This window comes from Haliaeetus leucocephalus, unplaced genomic scaffold (assembly GCF_000737465.1).
Source record: "Haliaeetus leucocephalus isolate CR32 unplaced genomic scaffold, Haliaeetus_leucocephalus-4.0 Scaffold451, whole genome shotgun sequence".
NCBI classification, from domain to species: domain Eukaryota; kingdom Metazoa; phylum Chordata; class Aves; order Accipitriformes; family Accipitridae; genus Haliaeetus; species Haliaeetus leucocephalus.
Genome location: NW_010972887.1, coordinates 4,753,355 through 4,777,489, shown reverse-complemented (window position 1 = coordinate 4,777,489; position 24,135 = coordinate 4,753,355). Strand labels below are relative to the sequence as shown.

The 24,135-nt window shown below is 35.3% G+C and overlaps 1 protein-coding gene across 1 annotated transcript in view; it reads left to right on the top strand.

Moving 5' to 3' along the window:
• LRP1B (low density lipoprotein receptor-related protein 1B) overlaps nt 1-22,377 on the top strand; it is a 582,545-nt gene extending 560,168 nt beyond the window's left edge. The window contains exons 87-91 of the mRNA XM_010575228.1: nt 13,171-13,247; nt 15,386-15,476; nt 17,887-18,031; nt 19,064-19,162; nt 21,719-22,377. Coding sequence (XP_010573530.1) covers nt 13,171-13,247; nt 15,386-15,476; nt 17,887-18,031; nt 19,064-19,162; nt 21,719-21,859 — 553 coding nt within the window. The 3' untranslated portion in view covers nt 21,860-22,377. The remainder of the gene's footprint in view (nt 1-13,170; nt 13,248-15,385; nt 15,477-17,886; nt 18,032-19,063; nt 19,163-21,718) is intronic.
• Nucleotides 22,378-24,135: the final 1,758 nt, after the last annotated feature.

Here is a 24,135-nt window from a genome sequence, read left to right as displayed (position 1 = left end):
GAAGAGAGAATTGGACTCAGGTGTCTCATTTCCAGGGTGACATAAATAAGTTGTTGTCCAGAGGGATCCGGCGTTACAACTTTGTAAATACAGATATGGCCATCCCTTCATTTTGTTGATGTGTATGAGGTAGGTGTTCTGAAAAAGAGAGTGCCTGTTGTATTCAGGCTCTCAAAGAAGTTGCATAGAGAAATGCCTAGGTTTTGTAGTCTGACCAGTGTAAGAGACAGACCAACTGTTCCTCCCTGTGAGAGCTGAAGCACTTCTCAAAGTGCAAAGGGGCAAAACTGTAGTTGTACTGTTGAAAAGAAGTTGTCGATAGAAATTTGCAGCTTTGGGGTTAGAGACAGTGGAATGCAGTTCGGTATGGTAGTCCTTATTTAGCTGAAAATGCTATGAAAGTGCCTATGTCTCTTTGTCATTATTATTGTGATCCAGCCCTTTTTACCTGTTATTTGTATCTCCTTAAATGTCTTTAGTTGAGGATGAGAGAGACTCATAAATCTCAGCAAAAGGAGACTATCACAGCTATAATATGTAAGGCTGAAATGTGATGACTAAGTCTGGTGATTCATTTACTTAAACACCTAGAATGGCTATTTTGGAAGCTTGTGATTTTTGCTTTCTTTTTCCTTATAAAACTGCCTTATTCTTTTTCAAATTCCTGTGGAACACCATAGCATCTCAAGGAAAATAAAAGTTTCATGCCTTAATTTGTGTAGGGATTTACAATATGTAAATGCTGCAGCATATGTCAACAGTGCTAACAATGCTTACGAAAATGGTCATGAAGATTTTTAAGGCCATTGCAATCTGGATCAATAAATAGAAATGTATAGTACATTTGACAATAATACTTCATTAAGAATGTTAGATTCCTGAACCCATCAGTTCAGAGGCCCATTGTTTTAAAATTGCTTGCTCAACGCTGATGAGCAGACTTTTCAGTATAGTCAGATTGGACCCTCATGACAAAAGAGTATTAATTTTGTTATCTGTGGGTGTGTGCCTGTGTATGTGTGCGTGTCTTGCCATCATTATATATAATGCGTTTAAAACCTGTTCAGCAAAAGGCAGAATATTTATATAGGTCTATTTTACTGAAATTCTACAGATGCTCTGTGGGGTTTAAAAGTCAGCGCTGTGACCAGAAAGTGAACCCTTGTGATTACTACTGTCAGAATGAGGGAATTTGCACTTTAACCACGTTTAATGAACCGAGATGCAAGTAGGTTTAACCTTCCACTTAATGCTGCACATTCTGTGACATCATTTCAGGCCACAGTTCATTGGTTCAAGTCATGCACATTCACATACATTTCACAATATATATACTTAATCTGGGGGCTCGTTTCTATAATACACACTTACCCTTTGATAGTTGCACTGATGAGTGTATTTAAACATACTTTTGGAGTACCTGTATCATTGGAGGAAGAAATAAAAAGCTTTATTTTTAATAAGTGAATTGAAAATACTGAAAATGCCACTTGGCTTTTATTGTTCACATTTTGAGATATTTTACCAAGTTAATCCTACACAGCATAAAGTTTAGCAAACAGTACGTTGCACATTTTCTGTAGTCCATACCTGACTTCCTATTTCTTACCTGTACAGGGAAAGGAACAGAATTGCTATTTAGGTACCACTTCAGGAGTTAAGCTTGTGTTCCTAAGTCTCGTTGTTAACTTTATAGAAATAATGCTGTAAAACAGAAACTGGTAAACAAAAATATGCGAGCTACAGCATAACTTTGACTTCCCCTCTGATTAAAAAAATGTATAAAATAGATACACTTGTATGCTGTATTTCTCTAAAGGATTTTAGGTCTGTTTCTTAAAGAGAAGATGTTAGTCCTCATCAGGGAAAGAAACAACCTTAGTCTTCGAAAGTGCTGTGAGGCAGACATACAGAGAGATAGGAAATACCAGTCAGATGAACATAGCTTTACTCAACAGTTGTGATGCAAAAGTCAGAAGTGAGATCATGAGCCAAAGACCTAGATGTGGGATAAAATACAACAACCTAACAGTTTTAACCTTATCTCATCTAAATGCGTGGTTCATGAAAACATAAAATGCTGTGGGGATGTGATGGGACAGTGTGTGGGACAGTGACTTGGTATGGTGAATAATTTTTAATTTTGTAGAAAAATACAATCACAATTCCTTTGTCAGCGTTCTCAAGAAATGAAACTCTGTGACTTGAGCTATCATAAATCCATTGGAAACTAATTCAATGTTCTGACTACCACTTCTTAACCTTTGAAGAGTATGGAGTGGGTCTGTTGATCAGCGTTTGTATGGGACATGGTTGCTTGGAACAGTTTGTATCCCTGTGTGTATCATGCTTGGGTTTTCAGAGTAATGCAGCCCTAAGAACAACTTGTATTAGCCTATAAGGTCATGTATTGCAAGTACCTTTCGTCCTTTTTCTCTAAAATGCTCTCAGGAATGTAACAGTGCAAAATTTCTTTTGAAACATTTTAATAGGTAAAATAGTCTAAAAATGCAGCATTGAGAATCACTTCTGAATTTTACGTACACTTTCACAATTCTTAAGAATGTGTTAACCATTTAAACTGTAAAAATTTATTTTTTTATATAATGATGGATTTTTACAGAAAAATATGTAAAATAATTGTGTGGAGGGTTTTTTTAATATGAAATATTATAGCTTATAAGGCTTAATTTCTGCTTCAACTGGAGTCAAAACTGACATATACCGACAGTAGAATTTCAGCAAAGTTAATTGAATTAGGAACATTCTCAGTAGCATTGATATTTATTTTTGTGGCATTGCCTATTCTCATGATCTTTTGAACTGGTTTAACTATATTTACTGTCAAAACGAGAAAAAGGATTAAACCCAAGGATGTTAAATCATGTTTGAATCTCTTACTTAGTCTTTGAATTGATATCATGAATTTTAACCTCTCAGATGTGTAAGGCCAGATGCCAAAAATGGCAAAAATTCACGCTAGCAAAAAAAGGTCTCATACGCTTCACAGTCCCAGCACTCCTTTCTTCCTACTTTTCTGACTATGTAATTGAAAGAAGTGTAGAGATGGATTGCTAGAATAGGAACTATGCTGAAAAGCTCTGCTGCCAAACACTTCTTTCAGATAGGTGAAGATTTTTTTTTCCTTCAGATACATTTGAAGCCACAGCCCAGGACAGGCATTGGTCAAAGTTTGGACTCATCTATAGAAAGTAATGGAACAGGCCTCAGAAATCCAAGAAAAAGTATTAGCTTTCCAGGACAAAGTGAGACTCTTCCTTTCTTTTCTTTCTGAAAGATGAAATTGCAAAAAAGTGGAAAACAAAGGTTTAAAGAAGACAGAACAAAAAGGAAGAGCTGGACTTGTGCAAATGGTATTAGTCTCAATTTTCTTCCTTCCAAAAAGTGCAACCCTGATACCCAAAGGACTATTTTGTTGATGAAAGCCGTGGTTCCTCCCTTTGAGAAAGTTGTCTTCCACAGAAGAGATGAGGAAGAAATTGCAACATTTTGAACATAGTGATTAACTAATTTTGTTTACTGATTATTTATTCATACTGTGACAGTATTCCCAAGTGCTTTTATTAGGCACTTCTGCTATACAGTAGAGTGAATAATCCAATCTCAAGTAAAAAGGAAAGCAGTAAAGCACATCAGTAATATGATGAGTTATAGTGGAACCAAACTGTCCTTTCGCTGTCATCTTGGCAGGGTTATTTTGAATATAGCTTTGTAATTTTTTTTAATTAAATGTATTGTAAAGGGGAAAAGGGGAAACGTGGAAGAAAAGAAGGTGGTAGAGAAACATTAAATTCAAGTTTCTCTTCAGTGTGAGGAAGCATTTCAGGTGAATTGGTAATCAGAAGTTTAAGTTTAAATGAAACTTCAGTAGATAATTCACTTCTTCACATTCAGAATATGAGCATAAATAGAACTAGTGTTCCTGTTGTCTCTTTAGACTGATTGTTGGGTTAGTACGGCCACCACTGTCTGTGTCTAGGAATCATTAAGAGAATCTTCTAAATTGTTTCTTTCTTTACAAAGCCAAGGTGGCTTAGAGGAAAGGGAAGAGAAGCAAATAGTTGTTGGTGGAGTTGAAGACAGTTACAGTGAAGAGAGGAAGAAGTGTAACTCCGTATGTCTCAGTTTTCCTTGCCAACCTCAGTTCAGGCTCCAGTTGTTCCCAATATCTTGTGTTTTTCTGGCACCAGATTAGTTCGTAACTGGAGCTTGTTTATAATTTTATCAACCTGATACTGGCAAGTAGAAGACGTTAGGAAGGAATGAAGTAATCCCATGCTTCACAACAGTCCTGTCAGGGAAGAGGAGTCTCAAAGATTTTCTCTCTTAAGTTCGGCTCCGTTGTTAGGGAAGATGGTTTATCCCTCCAACCTGCATGTGTGGCCGTGCTATGTAAGACATCTGTCTCTGGTCTCTGAGAGACACTTATTAAGGGCTAACATTTTTCTTAACTGGTCTCTAATTCATGGCTGGGTGATTTTTAGAAGAAATAGGAAATGGCTGGGTTTATTGTCATTCAGCAGGAACTCTTCTGTCTCTCACAGCCTGATCAGCTGAGAATGCAAACTTTATACATAATCAAGCCCGTATTATCATTCAGTAAAGACAATAGAGAATAAGATTTATCTGTTTTAAAGGGCAATCCAAAAGCCATAATTATACAGAGGAACTATAAGCCTGTAAGAACATACTCTTCTTTTACCAACCTGTAGTGTTAGGGAACAGTTTTATTTCATCTTCCTATCTCAAGGTTTTTTTAAACTTGAATGCACTAAATTTTAGGTGCACACTGGAAATAGAAGTTGTTCTTTTCGCCTAGCCAGTTTGGGATTGAATTAAGTCCTTACTGTGGCTGCATACAAGCCACAAAAAAAAAGGAAGATTTTGTGAAGTTGGTCTCTATTTTCAGTGAATGCTCTGTCAGATTTTAAAAGATACAGAATATACTGTGATTTCTCTTTGGATATAAGGTCTTACACAATCTAGATTATTAATTCTTAACATTATTTTTAGGGATATAAAGAACATTCTTCCCCCCTGCCTCCCGCGCCTCTTATTGTCCTTCTTGTTCAATAACAAAGGTTGTGATAGAATTTAATATCAGAATGTTAAAATTTGAGGTACTGACCTTCTCTGAAAAGTGTACCACTGAGGGTGTCTTTTAAAGAAATATTATCTTACATATAGTTACTGTCTTTTTAGCATTGACATACTAAGTTTCTTAAGGATATCTTTAGTACTACTCACTAATGGGGGGTGGGTTATGTGTATAACACTAGAAACATGAGCTATGTCTGAATTGCTCCAGTAACTTCACAAATCCACTGAAAACAGAATGAACAGGAGATCAGATTCAGATGGGAAACAGTCAAGAAACTATTTTTCTATTTATTTCACAAACTGTCAGTTCCATCTGTTCTATCTGTCTGTCTTCTGTTTTAATAATTACCTTTATTTGCCTCTCTGTTTCCTTCTCACTAATTATCCTACTGCATATACATTCATGCCAGAGAAGCAAGGTTTAGGAAGAGATTATACCTTTTATGATACCAGTGAAGAGAGTTGGAAAAAATTAAAACTTTCATGTACACAAGATCATCACTGATTGTTACATAGTCTGTGCTGTATCAATTTCTTTAGTACAGAATATTACACTCTCTCACCTTTGTTTCTTTCATACCTTCACCATAACTATAGGTTGCTATAATTCCATCTTTTTATTTGTATTATTGTTATTATTATTTGCATCTGCACATAGATGTGGTCTATTTGTATTATTATTATTATTATGCAAATAAATGTGATCAAATCATAACCCCTTATATTAGGCATTATCGAAATATAATGAAGGATAGCTTCTGTTAGAAGTTTACAATCAAACCTGATAGAAGATATAAATCATATTGATCCTTATCTAAAGCCGACTAAATTTGAAGAGAGCTTTTAATGAGCTTTTGAGCAATGCTGTGTGACTGTGGCTGAGGACTTCAAGGTGGAACAAGTAGGATTATATCATGCTGGCTAATTAAAAGGATAGTAATTTATTCCTTCTTAGGTTACTTTCTGCACAGAGGTGTGTGCGATTCTTTGTGTCTACAGTTCAGAGCCTCTGTTTCCCAGGTGTCATCAAAAACAGAGAGAGAAATTCAGAGGACAATATACAGCGTTAGATGTGTTGACTGTTCAGGGGGCTTCAGGTTGTGTGTGTTGTATTTCTACATTAGAAGGAACATCACTTCTTCTATGATGAAGTATAAGTCATCCTGGATAGTTTAATTGCATGCAGTAAGCAGATGCATGACTTTGAGAGCAAATTAGATAAAGAAATCAGTCGTCTTTCAGATTAATTAGAAGTCACATACCATACAGGAGCTTGAAAGAAAGCATAAGTTTGGTAGCAGAAGAAACTGAAAAGTGAAAGGTGGAGAAGGAATAAATACTTCATTTCTAAACTGAGAATTTTGGCAGAGTAATAAGTTAAAGATAATAGTGGAAAAATGGGGAGGGAAAAAGTTGTGAAATTTCTTAAAAGTGATAGCAAGAAGCTTGAACTTGGAAGTGGAGATGTGGATAAATAAATAAAAAAAATCCTGCAGGAGTGAAATAAACAAGAGAGATGTTCTTGCCAGCTTTATTTCCAGTAGGTTGGAGAGAGACTCTGTGTGTGTCTGTGTGTGTGGGTACACACGCGTGTGCGCGTGTGTGTGTGTGTTTATGTCACGGAAATCAGAAAGAAAAGAATCCGTTCCTCTTGATGAAGGAACCTTCCCTCCAGCTCATATTCCTGGGATGCTATATCTTCCTCCTGACATTCTTTTCGTGTTGAAAAATCTTCAGATATGAACAGGTTTTATGTAAGTACATGTTGTACAAACGCTGTAAGTACATGCAAGTTCAAAAATAAATGTAAAACTTGTAACTATGCCAAACCTCTGTTCAAAAAAAGGTTAAGGCATATCCACAGTCTGGTCATGGACAAGGAAGAGACTACCGTGCAGTCCCCTGACTGGCACTTTCTGAAGGTTGAGTAGAAAAAGCCACTATAGCGTGATTTCTCAATTGCAGCGTTGAGAAGACTGCTTAAGAGTAGAAGGCAATTGTAACCATGACAGGCAGTGTAAGTCAGAGAACAGAAAGTTTTATCAAGTATCTTGCGATAATTGTTTTCCATATGATTTCCTGGGGTATATTTAATGAGCTCCCCAATTACAATTACAACAGGAATTTCACAGTATTATGCTAGTTCTTTGAGAGCTTTCTTTTTCAACTAAAATTACCTTTGTTATAAATGCCTTGAATTCGAACGTAATCAGCAGGTTATAACTTTAGATTGTAGAAGATCTTTAATTCAATTTGTATCACAAACTAGTTCAAGAATTAAATGCAAACAGACGTTTGAAGAGTGGTTGTCAAAGGAAGAAATGAGAAGACCTTGGAAAAGAGGAGTATATATATTTTTTCGTTGAACATTTACTAACTAGGTTGTAATGCAGATATCCTTTGTCCAAGAGTTTAAAATTATTCAGATAAAATTTGCATAGTAGCAGCTGCTGTACATCACTGCTTACTTTGCCTCTGTGAGAAGGAGAGAAAAATGTGGTTTGTTATACACCTATTGATCCAGTCATTTCTCATTCTTTTTTTTTACCATTTCAATCTCTTCTTTTCCTTTTGCTTTGTTGCTCAGTGTAATTTCAGCCACAGTAGTAGTCATCTAGACTTGCTTAATTTTTATATATTTACTCTATGTTAATATTAATACTTGTATAGCGTATGTACTGTACAGAAATTGCTAATAGCATGGTGTTTAATGACCCTCAATTACTTCTTTTTCTTATCTTGGGATGATAGAGGCTGAGTTGCATCTGAAAGCTTGTTCCTTTGCAGTGAACAACATGCAGCAACTGTGAATAATGATTTATATATAGTCATGTCATACACAAATTTCATGTTTAAAGTCACTTTTTTTTAATTTAAGATTCTTTGGTTCCTCAAAAGTAGTTTTCTGTTGTTTTGCCTGATTTTGGATTATGCAATTTTCCTATTCTTAGTTTATTGGATTGCAAGGTAATCTGTATTTCATTTTCACGTAACGTTGTTATGTTTCTATCCTTCAGCTTCTACATTGAATTCTTTCACTTTGTTTTCCTTATAAAGATACCAAGTGATGCTTATCAGACAAAAATACTGAAATGTGGTCTGTTTATGTATAAAATAATTATGGAAGAGTTATTGTTTGAAAATAATTAAACCCTACAATATAGGAGAAAGGTACAAGATGTGCTATTGATCAAAGTTGGAGTGAGGGTTTCGGTCTTTCATTGTTATGAAAGTTCTTTGTATCTTTGAGGGTTTATCTGTGGCTATAGCTATATAATACCAGCTCCCTGTATGAAGAAAGCATATTTTCAAAAGTATTGCTAAATTTATTATAAGGAATAGTTTAGTGATTTGGTTTAGTGCAAGGATTTTGTCATCCTATGTCATTCTACAGAGTTTGGGGGAAAAAGGGGATTATTTTGATTTCCGTCTTTCAATGCAATTTAATACAGGTAGTAAATAACTATAATCCAGATGTTCTCTTCTCTCGTCTTACAGAAAGTTTTACTATTAATGAAAGGGCATGTTCCAGTGAAATTTTAATGTAAGTGTTCTTAAAATAGTGAGGCTGGATATTTTCAGTAGGATGTTTTACTATACATTACTATCTATGCCATGACTAAAAAGAAAAGCAAAGTAAGAAAAGTACTTTGTGTAATGAAGAAATATCATTTATAGGTAAGAAACATTTTCAATTCCCCTTCTACCTCTATTTTGTAATGACTGTTTCACAGATTCTGTTATACTTCTAGACTAATCTTTCAATGCTGCTTTCTGTCATTTTTTTGATACACACTGGTATATTGAGTTGGAAAGCAGTTGTCTACAAAAGCACTTTTAACTGTATGTTATGCCTGCTATATTATATTTTTATGACAATGCCTGTGGCACAAAAGAAAAGGGAAAAAAAGAGAAACAAAAATGAAAAAAAATTGCACACTGCCACCAAATTAGCCTTTTTACTAGTTTTTTCTATTTGTTCAGACATTTCATAGTCAAATGGTTCCTTTCGGTCAAGTGCCCGTATAATTGAGTTTAGAGTGTTTCAGTGCACTGACCTGTAAGGGTTATACAAAAATAGAGGAGACATTCTCTCTCTAGTGAATAGATTCTGTAACAAAAGCGTGATCAACCTCTGAAATGTAAATATCTTAATTCTAAATATTCCTCATTACAAGTGGGACACCTTTATAACGTCAGTTTAAAGTTTTTAAAACATCTCTCTTCTGTAATACTATTTCCTCAAAATAAATAATTCCTATCACATAGGCATTCTGTATTTCAGAACGTGTTTCCCAAGCAGTCATCTCTTTCTAAATGTAGAACTAAATTGTAACAGAGCGAGCTGTAGCATAGTTTTATTAATGACCTTGGCAGCAGGCATGTACAACCTTTATTTATCACATTTGCTTTCAGTTTTTATATTGGCATTCTCTATGATATTGTTGCTCTTTGATCTGTTCAGCGATTCTGTTGGGAACTGGAGGTTTGCGCCTTAAGATGTTCACTGTAGTGCCTTGCACCGCTCAGCTGACTCCAACCTGTCCTTTACTGTCAAGCTCCCCATCTGTTTCCATCTGTATTTGTTTACGTGTAGCTCAGATTAGGTGTTAGCACTGTTCTTCTTCACAGTTCTTGATAATATGAATGTCTTCAATGAAACCAGTAGCTTTATGTAATTATGCTTCGTTAATGCCTTTTTGTTTGCCCGTACTGCAAACGTCCTATCTCTGACCATACAACTATTGGCAATGCTACAGAACAAAAGCTCCTGGTACCAAATGATTTGGAAAGGTACAAAATTCTGTGCACCAAATTGAACCAGAAGTCAGTTCCCATGCCAGGTGCTGAGCAGTCTGAGTTTAAATGTCCTAATATCAGAAAATGCTATTATTAAGAACAATTTCTGTCTACGGTATCTGAAGGCAATTGAAACCGGTTAGGACCTGCTCATTTCCCATGTTCCTACATGAACAGTTGTCCATGTCCCAGCCCGATCATTATTCATGTGCCTGCTCATGGCTAATTTTCTGTGTCAAATTCCCTTGCTGACAACATACCTTTCCCCTGGGCTTTATTTCTTTTTCTATTCTGTCTGCCCAAGACAAGTCTTTACTAGCTTGCTGGACCATAAAAGGGCAATCATTTTACCTCTGAGTATAGAAGGAAATGACTGCCATCCTGTCAGCTTCAGTCCCTTTGAAGTTTATTGGAAGCAGCAAGCATTTGGAAAAAAGGAAAATGAAGTGGCAACTAGCTATCATGTTTTTATGAGACTTTTATCAAATGCTTCAGAAATATTTCAGTATTGCCGACTTTTACAATTAAAATGCCAAGACAGGTAAAGAACCGCTAACACTCTTACCTTAATTTGTTCCTCTCTTTACTACCTATGTAGCTGTAGGATTTCTTTCTTCACCAGCTATAGTCGTGTCATATCTGCCGTAAGATTTTGAAGAGTATAATTATACAGTGTACACAATTTCTCATGAGCTTATACTTGCATGCTTTATAGTGATTCTTTTGCTAGTCTCACTATCCTATATTCTTTAAACTGTTCTAAGACAGATTTATAGTAATGATTCTCTTATACAGCGGAAGTATTTGAAACCTTCAATAGAGGGATTTAGGTACAAAGTTAAGATGTATCTAACTCTCAAAGAAATCTTTCCCTTTCAAGAGTGTCGTATTAAATGAAAATTGCCTCTCATAACAAGCTTTAATCACAGGAGCTAAATCCCCAACAGCAATGATGCAAAACTTCCAGTCAGAAATATAAAGACTTTATTTCATGGTTGTCACATGCCAACAGTTTGGATCCCAGTAGAATATTCTAAGTATAAAGATTTATGGTGTTTCTCTACAAGAAAGGAGATACTTATTTTGCAGCCGTATGTTGAATAGCAATCTTTTGAAAAAATAAGTTCCTTGAACGGTAGCTTAGTAAGTAGGCTGTCAGTGTAATCATTTCCATTTGATATAATTGCTAAAAAAGAGATCTGTAAAAAAATGGAACAGATGCATCTTTTAAAAGATGAAAATCGTGTCCCACGTGACATAGAATGTGCTAAAGTGGTGGTAAGCAGGATTGGAAATGTCAGTTGAGTTCAGTTTTAAAATACATTGTTGTGAACCGTAACAATGTGTGTAATTAATTAGTAATTGGGGGGTTCCTTTGCAGTGAGGAAATTTAAGTGTGTATTTACCATGTTTATCTAAGTAAACAAACTTATTTCAATAAACATGAAGAATTTCTAAATTATAATGCAATTTATCTACTGTGTGAAAATTTTCGAATCAACAATTAATAAACATGTTTTTAAAGACCATCTGTGCCTTACCTATGTAGCATTTGAGTTAAGCACCTTCATAACGCATCCTACCAAAAATGAAATTAGTTCCCTCAAAAAAAGTTCAAACTTAATATGACACCCAGTAAAGAGATTTATCTGTCTGTTGGATTGTGCTGGCATAGGCTTAGGAGCAAAGAGAGAAAGTAGCCACTCTTCTGCAGTGATCTGCAAAGACAAAAGAGAATCAAAAGCATCACCAGCAAAGCTGGCTAGGGCTATCCTGTAAGAATTCCACAATTTTTGTCTGGAATATTTTGTACCTTTCCAACCCTTTTTCTATTATAGAACAATGTCCGTCGTTAAGCACGTCCACCTCTAAACTCTGCAATTTGTTAAATCCTTAGAAAGGCATCAGATAAAAGTAGTTCTTAGAACTGCGTGCAAGGTACTGCTTTATTGCATTTTCCTAAAGATAACCCACGTTGAAATTCATAAATAATTCAAAAATACTTAGATAAAATATGATTCATTGCACAATATGCAACAGAGCAGATTAAAAGTGACTACTTCCTGCCATTTCCACAAGGCAAGTTTGAGGTTCTGTAGTAAACTTACTCATATTTACTGCAGGATGAATAAGCAATTGAATTTCATTCAGGTATTTGTTTCCCTTTTTGATGGATTTGCTGAGTCTGCATACATGGACTCCTTGTGTTTGCTTGTATGCATGGAGAGCATTCTGAATCCCAACTGAAGAAAGATTTGCATATTGATATTCACGCAAGGAAATTATAGCAGAATAACTGTGTACTCATCCAGGCACCTGGCTCATGAAGCATATATTCTGAACATAAATGGTTTTCAGGGTCCTCTGAAGCCAGTAGATACTCGTGTCCCTTCAGGACAGCCCTTTATGCTTTAACTCTCACACCTGCTTACACACATGCGTATATATTTCTGCAAATACATATCTAGTTACATAGTTCAACATTTAAAATGATAAAGCTATTAAATTGTAGAATTTTCAGGAAAACAAATCTGAAAGCAAAGAAAAGGGGAACTTCAGTTAATTTGTGAATATTAGTCAAAGATAGGTCTTGATTGTTCAAGTAAGTTATTACAATGAGGGCTGTAAGAACTATTCTGCAGTAAACTTTGCATTCTCCAGAGCAATGGGGGACAGCGGAACTGTGGAAGGAGCCAGTTGGTGTGGATACTGTGGCTTACTGGATGCGTGTAGTAGTTTATGTCCAGTCAGATATGCTTTGTGCAATACAGACGTGCCTGTTAGAGCTTCCAGATCAAAGCCGACCCTAAAATAATATGGTGCAAATAAAGTGCCTTGGAAAATAAGCTTCGCTGGACTAAGTTGGCTACGCGTGGATCCAGCTCAAGTGTTCCTTCATCATTGCATTGTAGGTGGTAGTTGGTTCAAAAGGACATTAATGTAACGTTGATTATGCCTGTTGTTTTATTATTCGAGAATTTTAGAAAAGGATTCTGAAATGAAGATTGCAGTAGTAGTAACAGGAATTGAAGATACAATGCTGTAGTTTTAAACTAAAAAAGTACTCAGAACAGTTTAAGTGCCGTGGCAGAGTATTGATGACTCCTTCCATGAAGCTTATTGTTTATTTTGTAGAGTCACTGTTGTCATTCGTTTAGCTCTTAAGAAGATGCTGGTGGTCTCTTTAATAGGTTAGTGTGTTAACAGCTGACAACTATTAACTTTACCATCTTAATTGGATCCTTTTAGATGTTCAGCCAACTGGTCAGGCACACAGTGTGAGAGGCCAGCTCCCAAAAGCAGCAAGTCTGACAATATCAGTACAAGTAAGTACTTCAGATAACTATCACTTGTCAAATCTGGCTCAGTTTAGAAAATTTAACCTGGTGATACATCAGAATGTGAGACTGTATCATGAAATGTGCTGGTTACCTGTACATTTTTTATAAAAAAAACCCAAACGGCCAAATGTAGATCTCTCTCAACATTTTGATTGACATTCACCCTTTCGTGAAGTGGTTTGGGTACAAGCCTTATGCTATACGCTCACTGCTTCAAGGGCTAGCCTGCGTTTTTCTGAAAGAAAAGTGTATCAAGTGGCACGAGCTTGGTGATATCACTGCTGTGCAGAGAACTAGTATGAGACCTCTAACCAGTTAAGTCCTACTGAAGGCATTGAAAATAGAGTTCTAAGTAGTTCATAACTTTTGCATTGGCTGTCTGCAGAGGTTTGAATTTTACCTACTGTGAAAATCATCCTGAAAGTAAGAACAGCTCCCGTCGTATTTTTTTAAACATGTCTGTAAGCATAAAAGGATGGTATTGCTACACTATTTTGGCAGTTTAAACTGGACAAGGTTCCCTTCGGTGCATTGAGTATGCTGATGGTACCCTGCTGTACGTCTCTCGGTCACATTTAACCCAACTGGAGCAGTAAAATGAATCGCCCGCTATTCAGGTCAGCTTGATGCTTAGATGAAATCTTTCTAGCGATCCAGACAAGTGAAATAACACTTACAAGCTGGAAACGGGCAAAAAGCGGCCAGAACCTAGTTGAGTATTTCATGTTGAGGGAATACCTGCTACGATTTGGGAAATGGGTGTTCGTTATGTGCCTGCTGCTAGACCCCAGGCAGCTGTACCAAGGTCACGGGATGGCAGTTCATGTTTGGTGGGCTGTTTTTCAGGTTTTTTTCTTGAATGCTTACCTGCCAAGACAAAATAATATTTTTTTTTTTTTGCCTCCTACGTAGAACTTCATCCAGTTATTTATCAAATGTTATCTTAAAATAGCATTGTTGTAATGTCCTTTACATGCTGAATCTTCATAAGCTCAGGATGCTTCAGGTTTTTATTTGGTAGTACTTCATTGCGGGCCTCTGACAACCTGACTTGGCTTTCAGTAAGCCTTCAGGCAGAATTCAAGGCATCTTTTTCAGTTTTTTATTTGGACTGTGTTTAATGCAGAGCGGAGACTGCCAACAGCTTATTTTTTTAATAAATCAGTAAATGTAACCAATGAGACAACCAGCAATATTTTTGTTTGCCACCAGATAAGGATTGTGATATTAAAGGAAATGCATGTCATTCCACATTGGCTTTATACTGGAGTCCTCTAGTTTATAAGGGCCAGTTTCTTATGACATAAAATTATTCGTTGCATGTATTTCTTTATTGCCACATACTTACATTAAAGCTGAGCAATCCTTAGAAGGGTACAATTGCTGACCTTATTTTTGCAGGTAGTCTCATTTCAGTGAAGTTCCCTGCCAAAATAACGTTAAGCCCATTTTCTTCTTCCCTGTTCCCTCCTCTCCTTTAACACTGCTGTCTGATGTATGCACTGTTTTTCTGCTACATTAAGCGTTATTGTAGTTTCCTTGATTGCCTGTATCAACATAACAAAATTATTGGCTCTCAAGTACAATGCAGTAAAATGTAGGAATGCACCAACCATCTGGAAATGAGTGTTGCTTACTACTTTTCATTTTCCCGCAAATAAAAGTAATAAATACATATAAATGCTAATAATGGAATTCTTCAGAGCCATGCCTACTGAATATTTTAAATTAATAGTTGTGTGACTTAAACTATTGAAGATGATGGTGGCAGTTAAAGTCAGTGGCCATGCCACTCCAAATTGTTCAGCAATTCCACACACCTTCATATGGTATCACTGCAAATGAGGGCAGGGAATTAGTCTTGCCAAAGTATATTGGTATCCAGAAAAAGGAAGCTCCTGATTTGTTGATAAAAGTACCTGTGTGTACACCATCATCTGTAATGATTTTTTTTTTCTATTGATCAACATTAAATTGTCAAATCAGTGAAGCTCATCACATGAAATTGCATTTGTTGGTGAGGGAAATTATTCTTTTTAAATTAATTCAACTACTTTAAAGCTGTGAAGAAATTATTAGATGTAGCTGTGAGTATTCAATGATATTTCCTTTTCCCCTTTTAGGAAGCATTGCAATCATTGTTCCTCTTGTTTTACTGGTGACTTTGATCACTACTCTGGTAATCGGACTATTTCTTTGCAAAAGGAAACGAAGGTAGGTAATTTTATATTGATGTATGGAAGTGAAAAAGTAATTCTTTAAAGTATGTGCATCTTTTTTGTATAAAAAATTCACTTTATATATGTTGAGCAGATGTTACAAAAAAACACAACAAACAATCCAAAACTTGTTTCTGGATGCAGCGAGTTAGTTAGGTTTTGGTTCTTGCTGGAGCAATCATGTCTATTATTTATACTTATATTCCACAAATACTAGATAAGAAAATGTAGTTCTTTCCTTGTCCAGTTTGCTCAATCCTGCCAAGGCTGTATAAGTGTTAATAATTTTATCCAGTGGCTTAGTGAAGTTAGTAAACAGAATTAATGTATTCCATTGGAACCATGTAATTAATATTGTTCATGTCTATAAATACTTTCAGATAGAGCCTGTGAAGAATTTCCAGTTTCTAGTTACAGTTCACTTCAATTTATTTGCTTTGATTAGTTCTTTTCAATTTTATTTAAGTTATAGTGAAGATGTACACAATGTTCAAAGTATCTGCCGTAGAATCCCAAGCCTTGTCATCATTAATGTATTTCTTTAGTATCTTGCATAGGAAGCCAAATTCCAGCACCGAACAGCGAATCTTTCGTTCTCTGGAATTTAGCTGCCTTAGAGCCGATAATGAACTTTGGGAGCGTAGTAAACATTTTGACATTGGCCATTTCTTCAAAGGCCATGTTGGGTGGCAGGGGAAGCAAGAGTGTTTCTACCGTATGGAGACACCTGAGAGAGCTGCTAAATTTCTCGTGTTCAGAGAAAGGAGAAAGTGATGTTAGTGGTGATGCAGACTTAACAAGGAAAGCTTCCTAGTAATAAGGACATGGCCAACTAGGAAAGACCTGGAGTGGGAATTAGACAGCAAACCACTTCCTTCGGGCATGTAGTTGGCCTGCTCGTTGGTCTTGAGGAGCTGTCTTCCTTTCTCCTGGGGCTTGTTACCCCTCCTCTGAAACCAAGATAATGTCTTCTTTTGTAAAGTCCTTTAGAAATATCTGATGAATCTACTGTTTCTGCAAATTAGACCATTTATGAGACTCTTTCAGTCCTCCAGACTACAAGAATCTTTTAAGTTACTGTCGAGCATCATACATGACATCTCCCCTGCAAACTCTGGTGCTAACTAGTAAGCGTTAATTTTTAAATCCTTTTTGAAAAGCCAACAAGATAAATACATTCCCTGACTATACTGCTAGTAATGCTGACCCTGCCAGGCTCCATGGATGTCAGTGCCTAAAAAAACAAGTTTAGTGATAGCCAAATGCTGAAAAACAGTTGCTGGTCTGTAAATTGTTTAAGTTATTGAGAATAACTTGTTAAATAATAGATCTTCAGTAGCGAAATGGAGCTAACTTCAACAAAGAATTTTTTTTTCTTAAAATTATATTTGAAAATGTATTTTAGGGGTTTTTTTATCTCTTCAAAGAAGCATGTCATTATGAAGCTAGGTATAGATGTTCAACACTTGTACACTACCGATAAGTGCTTATTTTAGGAAATATTTTTGTCTATGCCATTTCTGAAAAATACAGATCCTTTAGTGTATTGGATTTCAGACACTGACTGCATCTTTCTCAACCAAACAAGAGCGCTCAACTATTATCATCCTGACTGTGACCTTCCTATTATTCCCTTGTAATTCCAGAGAACATATTGTATTGGGAAAAATTACCCTCTTGAGGTTATTTCAATTGCTCAGGCTAAAATTACCTCCTTAGCTAAAAGAAATGAATTTGGCAACTAAAACAATTCAACTCAATCACTTACCTTTACTGATACCTAATTCAAGGTTAAAAATAAGATTCTATCTTTTATTAAAGTTTGAAAAAATTAAAGTTGAACTTCAGCTTTCCAATAACCACTGGCAGGGAATACAAACTGGAACTATGAGAAGTTCATACATTTTTAATGCATCGTAATGAAACCATTTGCTTGTCCTCGGATTATAACTGACTTTGGGCAACTGATTTCAAATGGAAGTGAAATGAATGAGCAAGAGAACATGACTCATGTTTGTACCATCTTCATTACTGCAGGGAATCTGCAATGAATTTGCAAGGCTTTCCTTGGGAAGTGAGGGAAATCTGGAAATAATAGGAGGAAGTCAGGGTTGTAGACAACGAGTGAGTACTTTGTATGAAGTCATACCACTACAGCCAAACTGAGAAAAACAATAAAAAGCTACTTCCAGCTTACGCAAGATCTACACATAGACTCAGATTGCTACTTTGTTTTAAAAATGGAAGGATTTTTTGATTGTCTCTGCAGGAAACGCTTTTTCATCCTGTTGGTCTTAATGATTGAAGAGAAATAAAATAAAATTTGTACTATCTTAAGATGAAGCATCCAAGAAAGTACTTGAAGAGTCACTAACTTCTTTTTTGTGTGTGTTTATGCATTATAGGACAAAAACTATCAGAAGACAACCCATTATAAATGGAGGAATCAATGTAGAAATTGGCAATCCATCATATAACATGTATGAGGTGGGCCATGATCACAGTGAAGGTGGTCTTTTAGCCTCAGATTTTACTGTAAATGCAGAAAAGGTAATTTTTTTCTTTTTCTAGAGGCAAAACCACTACTTATTTTATGTCTTAAAAAGGTCTTGACTTTAAGTGTAATCAATAGAAACGTAAACCAATGACATTTAGATTCAGTTAATGAATATAAAGGCAAGTTAGATTTCATTAGAATAAATGTCATGTATATATTGACAGCTGTTTTGCAGTCTGATGCTTGCTGATGGACTTTTTCCCTAGTAGCCTGCATTTTACCAAAAGAGTTAGAACTGAACTACAAAATGAGTTTTTTGTCATAGACACAACTGCCTTAAATTGCCAAATCGCAACCTATCTTTTTTTAGCCTAGTTGCAAATAGTGAATGGAAACAGATTATTGTACAGTCTACCATTTGAAGCGTGAAAGAGTGTATGCGTACATATGAGACTAACTGATTTCATATATGAAAACTTCCAAAGGCATAAAGAATTCAGAGTCCTGGCTGGATAGATAGATTAAATGTTTACACAAAGCTAGTAAGTACTATCATTTTCTTGTAAAAGATGCTGTCACTTCTGCAGCACCACTCTTCAGTGATTGAACTCCCTGAGTGATGTGACATGGGATGAACGGGGTAATGCTGCGATATCTTTCCTAGAGCTCCGTAATCAGACATACACCAAAGGGCAGCCATCATTCTGTGGCATTTCTGACAAAGCAATAACCGGATTACTGTTAGCTCTAGGAATGTCATTGCTGAATCACATAGTCAGTGTGCTGAATACAAGAGGTAAGCTGAAAATGGAGTTACTCACTGGAGGAAGAGTAACTGAGCCACTGCTTATAGTGAAGTCTGGCTCTAATTCTGAAAGGAAAATGATTTTAAAATGCTGAATTTTATTCTCGTATTGAAAGCAAGAATTTTTTCATGCTGAAGATTACCTGTAAGTAGGTTTTTTTGATTGTAGATCACTCTAAAATAGTGTTTTTAATCGGTGCACTGTTTATTTAACAGTGTTGATAAGTACACATGGAAAATGCTCTATTAGCACAGAAACTAAAATTTTCTGTTTATACAGGCCAGATACATAGGGGGAGGGCCCACTGCATTCAAGCTTCCCCACACAGCTCCATCAATCTACCTAAACTCTGACTTGAAAGGACCACTATCAACAGGGGTGAGAAATGATGATTCAAATCCATTTCATTCCACCACAGCCCCTTTCTAAAGAAAGTTTGTCTGTCATTTTTGAATAGAGGCATTTTCTGTTTGGTTTTGATTTTGTTTTTCTTCTTTTAATGGAAAGAAGAATGACAGTAAAAAATACATTTTCTATTTGAAATAAAGGGTTCCTCTCTGCATACAAAATTTCATCTGTACCCATCATTGTAACATGATCTAAAACTGCAAATGTATCTTTGCAAAGGAATGCAAAACCAGTAACCGATGTGATGCTTTTCCATAGCATTGTTTAAGTTTAGCATAGCATTCATAGCCATGCATCTTGATATATTTGCAATTTATATGTAATTACAGGCATTTAGTGAAGTTTATCAAACTGAAAGAAGTGCCCGAATAAATGAAAACAAGTCCTTTTGTTTTAGAGGAATTTGATACACACTAAAATGGACAATTTCCTTTAATATTTGCAGGGCATTTTTTGATTGTTCAGCTTTCAATTTTTACCATAAAATAGTTACTTCTAAACCATCAGATTTTGACTACAATTTAGCATGATGTTTGCAAACATTGAAATTTAAAGTATTAAAAAGGGACATTGATATGACACTCATTTTCACGTGCCTCAGTATATATATTCATCTTTTGTGCCATTTGTGTTCTTGCATGATTGTAATATGTTGTATTTGGAAGTTACCAATTTCAATGAAGTATGATATTTCTGATGGAGCACAAAACCATGGATGATGAAAGCTAGAATATATGCCCATCTCTAAGATTTTTTCTGTTATTCAAGTCACTCCAGTTACTTTCTGTACCTCACTGTACTGCATCATGCTGTCAGTACCCACTCAAAGAGGTATAATGAGACAGAGCCTACTATTATATATAATTTTAATAACGCCATAAGGCACTATATTGAATCCAAGTGTCTCTGTTCTGTTGCCGTTATCATCCTTAATAATGATTGTTAATGAAATAAAAGTCCTGTCAATTGAAGTAAAACTAAATTTCTGTTTTCCTCAATTTCTGATTATAATCCTTAAACAAATGTAAAGATCTCTAATTCAATGGGGACAGACAGGTATAACTGAGAGTTTGCTCTCATAAATTACTACAGCAGTTGATTGCATATTTATGTTCCATTAATATAGAAGAGTAGCTGCTTCGTTCTGTCTTTTTTTTTTTTTTTTTTTTTTAAATAAATGTGACTCACCTTTTTCTGCCTCCATTCCAGGAAAGTGTGAAACACCAGCAATCACTGTGTCATCTGTAACAGATGGAATAGGCAGCTTTTAACTAACTGAGTAGCTGCCCTAGCTAGCCAGCCTAAGGAATACCTGAATCCTGGGCTCAGAAATGGTATTGATCAACAGGGAAGGGAAGACCTAAGATTCTAGACGTCTTTCATTCCTTGTTAGCCAGGGTGTACTGAGGATATTTGCAGGTCAAGAAAACGTACCCACTTCTGTTCTGGGTAATGTGAAGTTTAGCCACTTCTTACGTACACCAAGCAAATTAATGAACCTATTTTATAGCTTACTGGTGTTCCACTCGGTATTTGTGTAAGCAAAGCTGTGCTGTTTCGCTAGTTTTTAAGAAAGAGGAAGATTTTGACCACAAGGCACCTTGCCCAGTTATTATAGGTAAAAAGCTGAACGTCTAGTTGGATAGCAAAGGTCTTCTAGGACACAATAAAGACACACAGTATGAAGGAATTAGTGGAGATGTTTATGTGATAAACCTTCAATAGTGCTTTCTCCTTAGCATGAGTGATAGGAGAGTGGGTTTTCATCCATGTTATACATCCTTCTGTGCTGTCAGACTCAGGAGATTTCTCATATACGGAAGTGCTTTGCAGAATTAAAAATGGACTTGTCCTATACTGAAGTGCCACTCATTTCAATAGATTTTTTCATTACAGTCCAGACTACCAAAATTATTGAGAAAATACTTCTCAATCTGTATCTACTATGTTATATTAACACTTATGCTGGTTTCTTATTAAAGTTTAATTTACATTACGAAAGTATTGAATTTTTGGTCAAATCATGTTGTATATTTGGGCCACAGAATTCGAAAACATGGTCAGCTATTGATGGGATGCTGATGTCTTAGAACAGGTAATATATGGAAACTGTTGGTTGCAGTTTTCTCCTGTTAAACTTGTCACATGGTCTCACAGTGCACCTTCTCTATAAACTTCTTCATATCTATTCTGAAATCTTCCAGTGTAATAAGGTGGACAAGTCAACTTCAGAGACATTTTTCAAGGTTTTTGTTTTAATTTTTGTCATTGTTTTTATGGTTTTAATATCATAATATGCTGCATGTCATGTCATTGATTATTTTAATAGCATGTCTCATCATGAATTTAATTTTTAACTAAATGATTAACTCATTATCAGGTTTGCAGAAATCCAGGTATCTATTAAATATGTCCAATTATATTTTACGTGTACTTGTTCTTGCTTTAACGAAACCATTTCCATTTCCATAAACGTTTATTTTGGTTTAATCCGGCTGATCTAATGTATGCTTAATTTCTCTGCAGCCAACAAATTACGCCAATCCAGTATATGCAAAGTTATACATGGATGGACAAAACTGTCGAAACTCCTTAGCAAGTGTTGACGAAAGAAGAGAACTCCTTCCAAAGAAAATAGATATTGGGATAAGGGAGACTGTGGCATAATCTGCTGTTACCTTTTATACTCTGTATAAATGTATAAAATATAAGGATTACTTTTCTATGTACCAACAGTATTATAATTGTTTTGGCATCAGCATTACCTCTGTTTTTTGTTTGGTTGATTGTTTTCTGGGTTTTTCTTTTGCTGATGACTTTTGACTGACCATTTGTAAGGTATTTTTATGAAAAAGAAACTGCACTACGGTACAATTTACAACAATGCTGCTGAAATAACACACCTTTAAATTTGTTAAAATTGCAAACAACATTCGTTTGTAGCGTGAAAATGAGCAATCTATTTTCTATGAACTTTTTTGGTTCTACTTAATCGATGAAGATGGTATCTGCACTTTTTCATTATGTAGTCTGGAAGCTGTAGTACAGTGTGTAATTTTGTTTATTTTAAATGGTGAAAGAATGATTGAATAGTCTACTCTCTTCTTTGTGCCCATTAGAATTTCTCTTCAGATCCTGATAAAGCTAGATAACTTTTCACAAACAAACATAACTTGCTTTTAAATTAGCTTTAGGTTGCCAAGAAGTAAACAAGACTATAGAAATGAAACATCTAATGATCTGCATGAACACAATGATTATGTTTCAGAAATTCAGTGACTGTACATGATATACTAAACATATATACCATGTAAACAAGCTTTGTATTTATTAAAACCTTATAGAACATAGTAACGATATATCTTGGAAGCTGAAACCTTACTTGCTGTGGGACAAAGCATATGAACTCCAACAGTCCTGTAGGACAGTAGCCACCCTAGAGCACAAGAGGGCATTGCCTACACATGCATTATATGTTTATTCACTTAATCACATGCATTACTTATGGATTAATAATTCCCCAACACATACCAAGCAGTAAGGAAAAAACCAAACCCCAAACCTTAAGCACACACAGATGATCACAGCATTCGGTTTTGACAATCACAAAAAAGTCATACCTGTTTAGAGATCTTAAAGAATACAAAACACAGCAGTTTCTTTAAATGAAGATAAACTGTGATATTGCGGAGGTAACACATAACCAAATTGCATATTAGTGAAACCTTACCTAAGCCCGAGTTTCAGTAGTCTGGGTTAAATATCAAAAACCAATTACCAAAAGTGAAAAGCATCAGTATCAGTTTCCAGCACTTGCTCTGACCTGGTCTGCTTTCTGTTGTTGCTAAGAGGAAAAATCTGACTCACCTTTTTTAATTTTGATGGAAATAAAGAATACAATTTCTTTCAGGTTTGAACTGAATCGAAATATTTTATACATAACTTTAAAGGCACAAAAGACTTATTCACACATATACTGTGGAGGACTCTTCCTTCCTCTGCTAGACATGACTGACTTTTAGCTATCATAATATATTAACCTAACAGATTAAATATGTTTGTGGTTGCTCTTTATTCCCTTTGTACAAGCATTACAAAAATAACTGCTGTTTTATAAAAGATTTTTGTTGTACTATTGTGCATGCATACTACCTATTTCTAAACTTTGCCATATTGGGGCCTTTATAAAACTCTTGATTTATGTAATAATAGTGCAATTTTGCTTGAACAATGTTATGCATATCATAAACTTTTTCAGGTTCTTGTTTAAGTACATTTTTTTAAATTGAACAGTATTTTTCATTTTGGTTATAATAGTCATTTTGCCTATGTTTCTACAATGAAGTGTTAAATACTTTATAAAAAAATTGTTGACTGATTTATTTAAATGAAAATCTACATACTTAATTCAGTGTGTTGACTAATTTTTAAATTTAACTTATAAAATGAAAACTAAAGAAGAGCAAATTGAAGGGAAGAGCATTACTCTGTACAGATGGCTAAATTCCTTTTCTTAATGACAATTTTTGCTTTTTATACAACTCCTATTTGAATGTTTTTGCAGCTCTGCACGTGTTTGGATAACGTAGCTGTATAGCTGTATATTATGTCAATAGAACTTTAAAACGATTTTATTTTCTATAAAAATACTGTATTAAATAGTTTCATGACCATACAGCTATGATTCCACAGGTTCTGCCTTTATTCTGCTGACATCATCAGAGATGGATTTGGCCCTCAATTTTTCCATAATTACAGTTGTTATGAGGCGTAAGTAGTTGAACTTTTCAGAAACATTACTGTTTATTTTCTGGCAGAGAATCTCGTATCTTTAATACTCAGGTAGAACTAGATTTTAACTAGTGGATATACAAGTAACATGAGTTTGAAATTATGAACTCTTATACGGACCTGATGACATTTACGTATTGCGATGTCTCATA